A 13,626-nucleotide genomic window follows, 5' to 3' on the forward strand; every position below is an offset into this window, starting at 1 on the left:
AACATATGAGATGAATTTATCAAATCAATACACAAAGGGGATCTATTTTATGCAGATACAGACCCACCCGGTCATGGTTGTTTTTTCATCATCAACATACTAAGAGCATGGTTAATAATCAGCCAACAATCGGCTATAAGGAGTTGCTATGTCATATAGAGCCAATCTAATATCCGGCATATATATATATATATATATATATATATATTTTTTAGAAAAAGGAGGATATACCCCCGGCCTCTGCATCTAGACGATGCATACAACCATTTTATTAATTATTCACAGAGACCATACAAAGTAATACATCAGTTTGACTGAAGCCACCATCTAGGCAACACATGTTGCTACTCCTATTCCTTGATGAAGTAATATCCGACATATACAATAGTAAATTTTAGATGCGTATTATTTTAGTAGTAGTTGGCCCACCTTATAATCTCACAAAGTGTCTTGGGTTTCGTGTTGCAGCTGGCTACTCATGAAGAGTTCGCTTCTCTTCTCTCTCCTCCTCTCTCTTCTCCAACTAAACAAGAATATAATATTCTAATCTTTATAGCCTACTTATGTAACCTTATTGTATTTGCTCTAAATCAGAAAGGAGGGAGTATATGTTTTTATGCGATCCAGACTGGATATTGGGTAGATAGATGAGACACCCCAAAAAAAGGAATCAAATCAATTCACGCTATAATTGAGTGAGGCGATAAGTATGCACGTCTATTCAAGGATATGCATTAATTGTTCCATTAATTCCAACCTAATATTAGGGTGGTATGTATTTAATTGTTCCATTAATTGTTCCATTAATTAAGGATGACTTAGCGTGCTCACCCTATATAAACGCTAGCAAAACAATTTACTCATCAACACATTTGGTAGATCAGATCAAACGAAAAGAGGATACAAGACATAGTAGCATTTTATTTTGTGATGGCGATTAGTAAGAGCAATGCAAGCTTTGTGTGTTTGGCAACCCTCATTTTGGTGATGGCCACTCTAATGTTGTCATGTTATGCTGATCCAAAAGGTTAACATCCTTTTTTTTTCTATAGTGCATATACTTAAAAATTTCCTTGCATCCATGCTTGTAGCTGATAGCACCCATCAAGAATGATTTATCAAGTAACCCATATTATATTTACGATGGTGATTCATTTAATCTTTTTGTGTAGAATCATGCGATCTGATGGAAGATGGATGCAACAAAACCTATTGTGAGTTCTCTTGTAGGATCATTAGTCACACCAAGGGATATTGCCGGGACTTCCAATATTGTTGTTGTTTGACTGGCGCAATGTCCAAGGGGGACGTGGTGCATCATCGTGATTGAGCTTCTATGAGCGTTGTTTTTCTTTATTAGATATATGTAGCAAAAGAGCCCTTGCGCTTGCAACGGGTACAAAATAAATAAATTTTATCGAGAAACATTTAGCACCTTCCATCACCGTTACATAAGGTTAGTCATCAACGTGCAACTTTGCCTGAGATTTGGGACACCTTCTCCTTTTATCACCTGCCATGATTGCTCCCGCATTTTCTCAAACCATGGTTCCGCCTCTTAGGTCATTACCGCGGAACCTTGGCGGCATGGATCATGTGTTGCCTCGCCTATGACTCAACTCATTATGTGACAAGAAGTGGTAGAAACAAAATTAAATACGTGTGAGTTGCACCTGATTCTTAAGTAGCTCTCTCGCATCTTATGAAAAATGGGCTTTCTAACTCTACAAGCATGTCAAGAAGTTAAGTGCGAAATCTCCACACAGCAGCTTGAGCAAAATACAATTTAAATCCAATCTCAACAGCTTTGTGGTGATATGTGTGTGCTTGCAAAACTATGTAACTTACCAAAGTAACAAAATATAGAACATGCAATGTGCCTTGCAACACACACACGCACGCACGCGCAGCTAGCGCTGCCACCGCTCCCCCGACCCGACCTCCCCCGTGCGGCGGCGCCGCCCCGCACCGAGGAGCCCCTGCCCTCCTCCTACAGCCGCCCCCACCTCCTCTCCCCTCCGCCGCCGTCGCACGGGTCGTCATAGGGCAAAGCACTTGTGGCGTGGTGGCGGCGGCGGTTTTCTCCTCGGATCTCGATCTGGTTGGGAGGCGGCGCTCCTTTTCGGCCAGATCGGCGGCGTGGCACAGATCGGCGGCGACATGGCTGTGGTGCGGCGGCGGCGTAGGAAGACGGCACCAGCAGCGGCGGATCTGGCCTAGACTCAGTCGGGCTGATTCAGTGTGCTATATATCGATCTCAATCGCCGTCAGCGGTGCACTGCTCATGGACTTGATATGCAACACGAGGATGTCTGGGGCATCGGCTCTAGGCTTGGTGGTGGTGGCCTTCTTCTTCATCGGAGGTGGTCGGCCAGCTGGCTGTGTATGGAGTGGGGACGGGCGGCTGCCGGTGAAATCCGTGATCCGACTTCGGTCGTGGCGGGTGACGACGGCGCCTACGCGTCGTTACCTTCTTGAAGGCGTCACCTTTGCAGTCTCCGTCTTCCCACTTGTGGTCCAGTCAGTGTCGGGCTGCTTTTGGCACCGTGGTGGTGTTGTGGCCTGTCAGGCGGCGGCGACTGGATCCTTTGATCTAGTCTCCAGCAGAGAAGGCGGCGACCCGTGCACAAGAAGCTGGATAGAGTTCTCCGAACAGATCTGGGTGAAAACCTGCTCTTGGCTAGATGCCAAGGACGGCGATGGTGACGCTCTACGGCGTCGTTCCCTTCTTGAAGGCATCGTCGAGGAGAAGTTCTAGACCACTATCTGCTACCTCCGGGGGAAACCCTAGATCGATAGATCAGAAGACGGCGGCACGCTTGTATAGTCTCCCCCTTGGGGGCGTCATTCTTGGAGGTGTACGCGGGTTCGGGGACCAGTGGATGTTTTCTTTGGTGGATCGGTGCTTCATCCTGCACATGGAAGGCAACGGATCTTGATGGCGTGGCGCCCTGGTGATTAGGCGTCTGATGTGCGCAAATGGCCTCGCGCAGGACGCTGTCTGGCATCGTGGTGGCGTCGACGGCAGCTAGACCGGGCAAGGTGGATGCGTCAGTACAGTTCTGAAGATGGATTGGTGGCAGTTGGCGCCGACGACCTCTGAGTATGCGCCGGACCGTTGGGTGCCCCCATTCCCGGCAGGTGGCTTGGTTGGGGCCTCAGGTCTTAGATGTTAGGTTTGGCTGCGAGGTCTGTTTGGTCTTAGGCTCAGACTATCAGCATCCCTTCATCAACTGTATAGAAGTAGTGACATATGTTGCCTAGCCGGTGGCTTCAGTCTTACTGATGTATTACTTTGTAAGGCCTTTGTGAATAATTAATAAAATGATTGCATGCATCGCTCAGATGCAGAGGCCGGGGTCTTCCTCCTTTTCTAAAAAAATGCAATGTGCCTTGCATTGTTATCAGATGCAATGGCAGTGTGTGTGCGTAAAAAATTTAAACATAAAAATATAGTGTAAAATATAGATAAAATGCAATTTTTCTGGTCTTATGACTTGTATTTTGTTTTTATGCCAAATTTTATGTAGTGCATCAACATGAATGTAACTATTTGTATTTCAAATATAATTTATTTATAAAACGTTGGTGTGTGTATATATAGCCAACTGCACGTTCTATTTTGCTAATATTAAGATGAATGTAAATATATATAGCCAGTCTATTTTGCTAATATTAGCAGAATAACATTAGCTAATATTAGCAGAATAACCCTACAATGTCATCACCAAAAAACTGCACGCCTTTTTTCGACATCGTTTTCGTTCCAGTTTTTAAACCGTTTATCGGAACAAGGCGTATAATATACCGTTGGATGTTTATGGAAAATTTCCAACTTCTTCATGTTGAACACTTTTCGAGATTCATCGCGGTTTTAAAGCAGTTTCAAAAACAGTGTGCGGATGACGGGTGACAGCGAGCGTATTTTTACGTTTTTTCTGAACCGCCTATCGGAATGAAGCAAACGATGTGAAGTTTGAAAGGTATCGTCGAGGCGCAAATTTTTCATATATATTTCATTCTCTAATACCTTACGGCTTAAGAGTAATTTCAAATTTACTAAAAGAAACGGAATTCTCTTTTTCAATTTTTTTGATTTTTTTGGTACGTTTTTCTCTGCAGTTTTTAACCCGTTCATCGGAACGAGGTGTATGATACATCATTGTAAACTGTGGAATAGGCGTACCTTTCATATGTTGGCCATTTGTTGAGATTCTTTACGGTTTGAAATGAATTTTGAAAATGGTGTGGCTGCCTACGAATGGCAGCAAGCGTAATTTCATAAAAATTTCAAACCGCTCGTCCGAACAATGCAAATGAAACGACATTGTATAGATATCAACGATACACAACTTTTTCATGTAGATCACTCTCTCTAATTCCTTATAGATTAACAATAGTTTTGAAAATACCGAAATGCGAACACTATGTTTTCCGTGACATTAAAATCGACGTGTGAACCGCATCTGACAGAAAAATGCTCTGCTTTAGATTGATATAAACGCACTGCATCCGACGGGCAAGAGAACTACATGAATTTCTTTTGCCGGACGTGATTTTTTCAAGATGAGGAAGTGAAACGCACTTCACATCGGGCATACGTGAACCGCATCGGCACAGAGAAGTAAACCTCATTAAATTTTCTTGTCGTTTCGTAATATTTTTCTCCACTTCACGTTGATATAACTAAACCACAACACTGTCGAAAATTAACCGCGTAAGTGTTTTTCATTCTTATTTATTTTATGCGCGTAGACCGGGCGAGTGAACCATATGGAGTAAGCAAGTGTACTACATCTAATAAGAAGCGAGCTTCTTTTCAAATGTTTTTGTTTTCTGTTTTACCAAGTGAACCATATAGGAGTTTTATACCGAACTTCGCGAGAGAACAAAGTGAGCTTCAAAACACATAAAATTTACATCTCGCAAAAATGCAAAATACGTAAAATTAACATCACAAGATTTCACATAAAAAACATTCAATTTTTTTTGTTATTTATCTCTCCCTAATAATAAAGCACATAGTGCTTCTGTCGTCCGTCGTGGCATCTTTATAAAAATGCCCCTACTGTTTAATCTATTCAAACCGCAATCCCTATGTAAGTGGATTTGAAAAAACTTTTTGATTTTACAGAAACACCCCTCCCTGCGGTCAGCACCTTATCCACACGCGCCCGCTCCGGTGGCCAGAGGTGGGTTGCCGCCGGGCACGCGCCGTCACCGGCGTCCACGATGCAGGAGCCAAGGAACGCCCCGCCTCCTCGAGGCCGTCTGCCTGTCCGCCAAGCCCATGCGCTACTACCAGGCCGGGTCCTCCGAGATGTTCGGCTCCACGCCGCCGCCACAGAGCGAGGCCACGCCCTTCCACCCGCGCCCCCCCCCCTACGCCGCCGCCAAGGTCGCCGCGCACTGGTACACCGTCAACTACCGCGAGGCCTACGACATCTGCGCCTGCAACGGCGTACTCTTCAACCACGAGTCCCCACGCCACGGCGAGAACTTCGTCACCCGCAAGATCACCCGCGCCATCGGCCGCATCAAGGTCGGGCTCCAGACCAAGGTCTTCCTCGGCAACCTCTCCGCAGCCAGGGACTGGGGCTTCGTCGGGGATTACGACGAGGCCATGTGGCTCATGCTCCAGCAGGACAAGCCTGTGTTAGGTTGATCTCTTCCGCGTGGGCCCAACGGCCCACCGGGCCCTTGATACGGCTTCAACAGCCTGATGACTATGTCGTCGCCACCGAGGAGTGCCACACCGTGGAGGAGTTCTTGCAGGCCGCCTTTGGGTATGCCGACCTCAACTGGAAGGATCATGTGGTCATTGACAAGAAGTACTTTCGCCCTTCCGTGGTGGACTGCCTTCAGGGAGATTCATCCAAGTCGAGGAGACTGCTTGGGTGGAAGCCCAGGGTTGGTTTCCAGCAGCTGGTTGAGATGATGGTTGATAACGACATCGAGCTCGCCAAGAAGGAGAAGGTCCTTGTGGATGCTGGGTACCGTGACCCCAAGCAGCAGCCATAGAGTCGGTATCGATAGTTTGATTAAAATGGAGCCTGGTTTGGATTTGCCCCCCTAGAAGCTGATACAATGTGGCCATTGCAGTAGAAGTTGGCTCAAGTTATTGTTGTTTGTCTCAGGGTAGAAATAAGGAGGTTTGCAGTTTGATCCTAGAGTACCGTTGTTAAGTTACTATGTGACGTACTTTTATCATATGAATGAATCAGTCAATTGATACCATACCATTTTGAAGCAAACTCTTCTGCGTTCGATATGATAGCAAACTTGCTCTTTCTGTACTGTCTGATACATTTTGAATATATGTTATCTTGGTATCCGTCAATAGCATTTTGCATCACCATCTTGGCACACTGCAATGGGGATATTTAAACCAGTACAGTTCAAAATTGTAGTTAATCTACATTTTTGTAATGGTGAATATGGCAGCCCATATTTCTCATACATGAAGAGCACCAGGTGAACTGTAGTCCTACGATTAAATTAATGAAATGAGAGTCTTGGCCTGTGTTGGCCTGAAGCTTTTGCTTCTTCATTCATATGATTCATCAAGGTGTCAAGTGAATGTCTAGTCTTCTTGCCTATTTGCTTTTCAGGCGTTAGGCATTTTGTCATGAATATAACAAGGTCACTATCGTTGAATTAAACAACTGACATCATATAGATGTGACGCAAAGCCAGTGTGCATCTGGCAAAGACAAGGGAGTGTCCTACATGATCCACACAAAATAGGCTTCAGGACAAAGCATTGTAAGTATTGTATTTGCTTCTGCTTGTTTGCTACGTTTGACAAGTTGCTGGCAGAAGGGATGGTTATCTATCTTCAGGGCTTCAGCAGCCAAAAGTACATTATATAGTCTATAATTCTGCTCTGGTTAGCTTTGGGTGCTGAGACAATGATCTTAAATTATTCCAGTTCAGGGCATCCTTCGGTTGTAAGTATGGTGCTCAATGACTTATAACCTGCACCATGAATTCATATGTAGTGTATATATATCTTCGGGCTTCAGCAGCCAAAAGTTTATTATAGAGTCTAAAATTCTACTTTGATTAGCTTTGGGTGCCGAGACAATGATCTTAAAATATTCCACTTCAGGCTATCCTTCGTTTGTAAGTATGGTGTTCATTGACTTGTAACCTGCACCATGAATTCATATGCAGTGTAATTCAAGGATGTTTTGACCATCTCATGGTTGCTAACTTGCTGAGTTAATAAATTACAGTTTCCTATGTATCTGGAGAGAAAACATTGCTTGCTGGTCTGAGTCATTCATGTACGATATGCTTAGAGTTTTTTAGATGAACGATGGATAAGCAAAACAATGGTAGTCCTTCAGCTGATCGTTGTTCTTAAAATTTCTTATTATGCACAAATATTTACCTTTTAATTCAAACTCAAAATGCCAATTGAGACAAGATCCTTCGGCCAGCTAGAATATTTCTCTACTATGTTCGACTATGATAGGAAACTTGTCTTTCTGTACCGTGTGCCACATTCTGAACATATGTTATCTTGGTAGCCATCAGTGGCATTTTGCATGACCATCTTGGCACATTGCAATGGGGATATTTAAACCACTACAGTTCTGAATTGTAGTTAATCTACATAGTTGAAATGGCGAATATGTTAGCCCATATTTCTCATACATGAAGAGCATGAGTTGAACTGTAGTCCTCGGATTAAATGAATAAAATGGGTGTTAGCCTATGTAGGCCTGATGATTTCGCTTGTTCATTCGTATGATTCATCAAGGTTTCCAGTGAACTGTCCATTACTCTTGCCTATTTTCTTTTCAGGTATTAGGCATGTTGTCCTTTAGTATAACAAGGTCACTATCCTTGAATTAAACATTTCATATCATATAGATGTGACGCAAAGCCAGTGTGCCTCTCACAAAGAGAAGAGAATCTCCTACATGATCCACACAAAATAGGCTTTAGGACAAAGCATTGTAAGTATTGTATTTGCTCCGGTGGCCAGAGGTGGGTCGTCGTCGGGCACGCGCCGCTGCCGGTGTCCACGATGCAGGAGCCAAGGAAGGGGTGATGCATCGTGGCGGGCATCTGCGCCGCCCGAGCCCAAGAATGGCCCGAGCCGTCATGGCGGGTGTGCGTTTGCGTCGCCCAAGCGCAGGAATGGAGAATGGCGTTGCTGCGCCTCTCCATTAATTACATATTTAACACTATTATACACATTTATTACAATTAATGCCGCATAATGGCACAACAAGCAGGTTGGATACTTTTTTCTTACCCGATGCAACGCACAGACATTTGTACTTGATCCAAATAAATAGTTGGATGTAAATGACATTCAGTTTCTAGCTTACAACGGAATCTAGACATGTATTCTTTAACAATATTATGTGCTTGATTATGGTCCTATGTGTCGTGGGTATAAGTCTGATAGTAGAAGTATGGGGTACGCAAGTATATGGGCAGAGCCTTAGCTACGGCGAGGATGTATGAGTTCAGACCCCTCTACGGTGGAGGTAAAATCCCTACGTCTCAGTGCTCTTGGGAGCTTTGTGTCGAGTGTATTGTAGGATTACAGCAAGTGCCAACCCCCGTACCAGTGGTGAAGGGCGGCTTATATAGAGTGCGCTGCCCTTCATAATGGCCCGGTGGACAGGGGTGGAATAGTGGCGAGTAAACGCTTACGTTACAAGTAACGTAAGCTTTAAATGCTAATAATGGTGTATGAAAACGTATGACTGTTGCCCTCCTGGGAGGTTACGGTGTACAGAGTGGATTCTAGTCGGTACGTTAGATATGCTCCGAGTGGATCGTCACCGACTGGATGATGGGGGCGTCCTTAGTTCAGTCGGGAACTGTCTAAGGGCCTTGTCTTCTATGACGGGTAGTCCTTGGGTAGGACCTATAGGGCAGACCTATGACCCTACCCTGGGACTATAACCCCATCATTAGTCCCCGAATGGATCGGGGTTGGAACGATGAGTTTGGAATCGACTGGTATTGAGGTGACTTTAGCGTTGTTTGCCTCGATCCATTTTATCTTTTCAGCTACTGATCCGAGTGAATATGCCAGTGAAACGAACCGTGAGTGACCGAATGCTTCCGCGGAATCTTTCGACGTGACCGGTCGTACTGACAGTGCTGGATTTTCCGGGATCCTCAAATTTCGGTTGCCGCGCGCTCAGCGGGGATGACGACATCGCCATCGAGTAGGTTTCGCCTCCTCGATTACCGCGTCGTTATCTTCTCCACTAATCTTGCAGCGGCCGGTTGGGGGATAAGATTCTGGGTCCACCTGTAGGTGACTCAGTCGGAGGCCTATTAAAGCTTCCCCGACGGACTTTCCTGTTGCGCTGCTCGTCCTCCTCCCGTTAATCTCGCTCTCTCCCGCAACTCCTTGCGCACCTCTAGCCACCTCCTTCCTCTCCTCCTCTGCGGATCCATCGCCCTCGCCATGACGAAGGGACAGACCAGCAAGCTCGAGGCGCAGAAGAAGAAGAAGAAGGGGGCGGCCTCCACTCAGCGGCGGCAGCGGGCGTTGCCGGCGGGCTGGATCCAGGGGGACTTCCTCCTCTCCTCGGTGATGGAGAACGACGTGCTAGAGCTGGTGCAGCACGACATGGTCGTCAACAAGTCCTGGAGGCTGCCGGAAGGCGAGACGGAGCCGGCGCCAAAGGAGGGGGAGCGTGTTTTGCTGCTCAGCCACGTGGCCAGAGGTTTCTCCTTGCCTCCCCATCCTTTCTTCCGAGGTATCATGAATTACTTCGGGGCGCAGCTCCACCACTTCCCTCCGAATGCGATAGCTCATCTTTCCGCATTCATCACCCTCTGTGAGTGCTTCATAGGATGCCCCCCCCCCCACTGGGGCTCTTCAAATACGTTTTCTCTGCTAGATCTCAGACTGTTAAAAAGCTTAGCCAGTCTGACGATAAGACACACATCCTCCAGCTCTGCGGGGGTTTAGGATTTCAAAAGAAAACGAAGAGTAGCTATCCCTCCCTTCAGCTATCCGAGTCAGTTAGGAACTGGCAATCGTCCTGGTTCTATTGCCAGGACATTGCTTGTCCGAATGCTTCGAGTGGGTTGCCACCTTTCAGTTTAGACCGTCCGGGCCCTCCCAGGAAGCTTGCGCTCTCTAAGGGAGAAAGAACCCAGATCCAGCCTTTGGTCGACGCGCTGATAGCCGTCGTCCGGAGGGGAGTCACCGGCATGGACCTGCTGGAGACTTTTCTAGGTCGACACATCCAGCCGCTGCAGGCCAGAGACCACGCTATGTTGCATTACACGGGGCCTTCAGATACCACTCGGTCCCATCCCGAAGACGTGAGCGAGGAGACCGTGAGTGCATGGGTCCGCAACATCACGGGCACATGCGATAACCCCGTGGGAGCGCGGCGAGTGAAGGCCTTCCACGCCGAAAATCCTCCTCCAAATGAGGTGAGTACATGTCGTCGAGTGCTTTTAGCCTTCTCAGTTTTATTGTTTTTCTTGTCTCGCTGACTGACGTTGCCGACTGTGTTTTGTGCAGGAGTGGACGAACTGGCATTCTGCAGTCTCGAATAGGAATCCAGTCGAGGAAGAGGAAGGCAGCATGGTGTTGGAAATATGCCCTAGAGGCAATAATAAATCAGTTATTATTATATTTCTTAGTTCATGATAATCGTTTATTATCCATGCTATAATTGTATTGATTGGAAACACAATACTTGTGTGGATACATAGACAAAACATTGTCCCTAGTAAGCCTCTAGTTGACTAGCTCGTTGATCAAAGATGGTCAAGGTTTCCTGGCCATAGGCAAATGTTGTTACTTGATAACGGGATCACATCATTAGGAGAATCATGTGATGGACTAGACCCAAACTAATAGACGTAGCATGTTGATCGTGTCATTTTGTTGCTACTGTTTTCTGCGTGTCAAGTATTTGTTCCTATGACCATGAGATCATATAACTCACTGACACCGGAGGAATGCTTTGTGTGTATCAAACGTCGCAAAGTAACTGGGTGACTATAAAGATGCTCTACAGGTATCTCCGAAGGTGTTAGTTGAGTTAGTATGGATCAAGACTGGGATTTGTCACTCCGTGTGACGGAGAGGTATCTCGGGGCCCACTCGGTAATACAACATCACACACAAGCCTTGCAAGCAATGTGACTTAGTGTAAGTTGCGGGATCTTGTATTACGGAACGAGTAAAGAGACTTGCCGGTAAACGAGATTGAAATAGGTATGCGGATACTGACGATCGAATCTCGGGCAAGTAACATACCGAAGGACAAAGGGAATGACATACGGGATTAAATGAATCCTTGGCACTGAGGTTCAAACGATAAGATCTTCGTAGAATATGTAGGATCCAATATGGGCATCCAGGTCCCGCTGTTGGATATTGACCGAGGAGTCTCTCGGGGCATGTCTACATAGTTCTCGAACCCGCAGGGTCTGCACACTTAAGGTTCGACGTTGTTTTATGCGTATTTGAGTTATATGGTTGGTTACCGAATGTTGTTCGGAGTCCCGGATGAGATCCAGGACGTTACGAGGAGCTCCGGAATGGTCCGGAGGTAAAGATTGATATATAGGAAGTCCTGTTTTGGTCACCGGAAAAGTTTCGGGCTCATCGGTAGTGTACCGGGAGTGCCGGGAGGGGTGCCGGGGACCATCGGGAGGGGTGTCACGCCCCAAGGGATCTCATGGGCTATGGGAAGAGATAAACCAGCCCCTAGTGGGCTGGAATAAGTTCCCACTAAGGCCCATAAGGTTTGAGAAGGAAAAACACAAGGTGGAAAGAGTTTCCAAGTGGGAAGGTGGAATCCTACTCCAAGTAGGATTGGAGTAGGACTCCTCCACCTCCAATTTCGGCCAAACCTTGAGGGTTTGAGGCTGCCTCTTCCCTCCCCCTCCCTCCTATATATACTGAGGTATTAGGGCTGATTTGAGACAACTTTTGCCACGGCAGCCCGACCACATACCTCCACGGTTTTTCCTCTAGATCGCGTTTCTGCGGAGCTCGGGCGGAGCCCTGCTGAGACAAGGTCATCACCAACCTCCGGAGCGCCGTCACGCTGCCGGAGAACTCTTCTACCTCTCCGTCTCTCTTGCTGGATCAAGAAGGCCGAGATCATCGTCGAGCTGTACGTGTGCTGAACGCGGAGGTGCCGTCCGTTCGGTACTAGATCGTGGGACTGATCGCGGGATAGTTCGCGGGGCGGATCGAGGGACGTGAGGACGTTCCACTACATCAACCGCGTTCACTAACGCTTCTGCTGTACGATCTACAAGGGTACGTAGATCACTCATCCCCTCTCGTAGATGGACATCACCATGATAGGTCTTCGTGCGCGTAGGAAATTTTTTGTTTCCCATGCGACGTTCCCCAACAGTGGCATCATGAGCTAGGTTCATGCGTAGATGTCTTCTCGAGTAGAACACAAAAGTTTTTGTGGGCGGTGATGTGCGTTTTGCTGCCCTCCTTAGTCTTTTCTTGATTCCGCGGTATTGTTGGATTGAAGCGGCTTGGACCGACATTACTCGTACGCTTACGAGAGACTGGTTTCATCGCTACGAGTAACCCCGTTGCTCAAAGATGACTGGCAAGTGTCGGTTTCTCCAACTTTAGTTGAATTGGATTTGACCGAGGAGGTCCTTGGATGAGGTTAAATAGCAACTCATATATCTCCGTTGTGGTGTTTGCGTAAGTAAGATGCGATCCTACTAGATACCCATGGTCACCACGTAAAACATGCAACAACAAAATTAGAGGACGTCTAACTTGTTTTTGCAGGGTATGCTTGTGATGTGATATGGCCAATGATGTGATGTGATATATTGGATGTATGAGATGATCATGTTGTAATAGAAATATCGACTTGCACGTCGATGGTACGGCAACCGGCAGGAGCCATAGGGTTGTCTTTATAACTAACGTTTGTGCTTGCAGATGCGTTTACTATTTTGCTAGGACGTAGCTTTAGTAGTAATAGCATGAGTAGCACGACAACCCCGATGGCGACACGTTGATGGAGATCATGATGATGGAAATCATGGTGTGACGCCGGTGACAAGAAGATCGTGCCGGTGTTTTGGTGAAGGAGATCAAGAAGCACGTGATGATGGCCATATCATGTCACTTATGAATTGCATGTGATGTTAATCCTTTTATGCACCTTATTTTGCTTAGAACGACGGTAGCATTATGAGGTGATCTCTCACTAAAATTTCAAGACGAAATTGTGTTCTCCCCGACTGTGCACCGTTGCTACAGTTCTTCGTTTCGAGACACCACGTGATGACCGGGTGTGATAGACTCAACGTTCACATACAACGGGTGCAAAACAGTTGCGCACGCGGAACACTCGGGTTAAGCTTGACGAGCCTAGCATGTGCAGACATGGCCTCGGAACACATGAGACCGAAAGGTCGAGCATGAATTGTATAGTTGATATGATTAGCATAGAGATGCTTACCACTGAAACTATTCTCGACTCACGTGATGATCGGACTTGAGATAGTGGATTTGGATCATGTACCACTCAAATGACTAGAGAGATGTACTTTTTGAGTGGGAGTTCTTAAGTAATATGATTAATTGAACTAATTGTCATGAACATAGTCTAATGGTCTTTGCGAATT

The 13,626-nt window shown here is 46.3% G+C and overlaps 1 protein-coding gene and 1 long non-coding RNA gene across 2 annotated transcripts; both read left to right on the plus strand.

The window, feature by feature from the left end:
• Positions 1–880: 880 nt before the first annotated feature.
• On the plus strand, positions 881–1,441 carry LOC123418197. Its single transcript, XR_006617564.1, has 2 exons — positions 881–1,027; positions 1,173–1,441. It is a non-coding gene; the product is annotated as an uncharacterized LOC123418197 (long non-coding RNA).
• Positions 1,442–2,979: 1,538 nt separating this feature from the next.
• Positions 2,980–6,168, plus strand: LOC123401736 (GDP-mannose 4,6 dehydratase 2-like). Its single transcript, XM_045095594.1, has 3 exons — positions 2,980–3,054; positions 5,135–5,653; positions 5,719–6,168. Exons 1-3 carry the CDS (start codon positions 2,980–2,982, stop codon positions 6,019–6,021), a joined length of 897 nt encoding a protein of 298 aa, XP_044951529.1. The 3' UTR covers positions 6,022–6,168.
• Positions 6,169–13,626: the final 7,458 nt, after the last annotated feature.

Source organism: Hordeum vulgare, chromosome 1H, assembly GCF_904849725.1.
Source record: "Hordeum vulgare subsp. vulgare chromosome 1H, MorexV3_pseudomolecules_assembly, whole genome shotgun sequence".
In the NCBI taxonomy this organism is placed as follows: Eukaryota; Viridiplantae; Streptophyta; class Magnoliopsida; order Poales; family Poaceae; genus Hordeum; species Hordeum vulgare.

Coding starts and splice junctions, on each gene's coding strand:
- LOC123401736 (XM_045095594.1), top strand. CDS start 2,980: ATGGCCTCGCGCAGGACGCTGTCTGGCATCGTGGTGGCGTCGACGGCA. Junction 3,055..5,134: donor CGGGCAAGGTGGATGCGTCA/GTACAGTTCTGA, acceptor TTGATTTTACAG/AAACACCCCTCCCTGCGGTC. Junction 5,654..5,718: donor TGCTCCAGCAGGACAAGCCT/GTGTTAGGTTGA, acceptor CGGCTTCAACAG/CCTGATGACTATGTCGTCGC.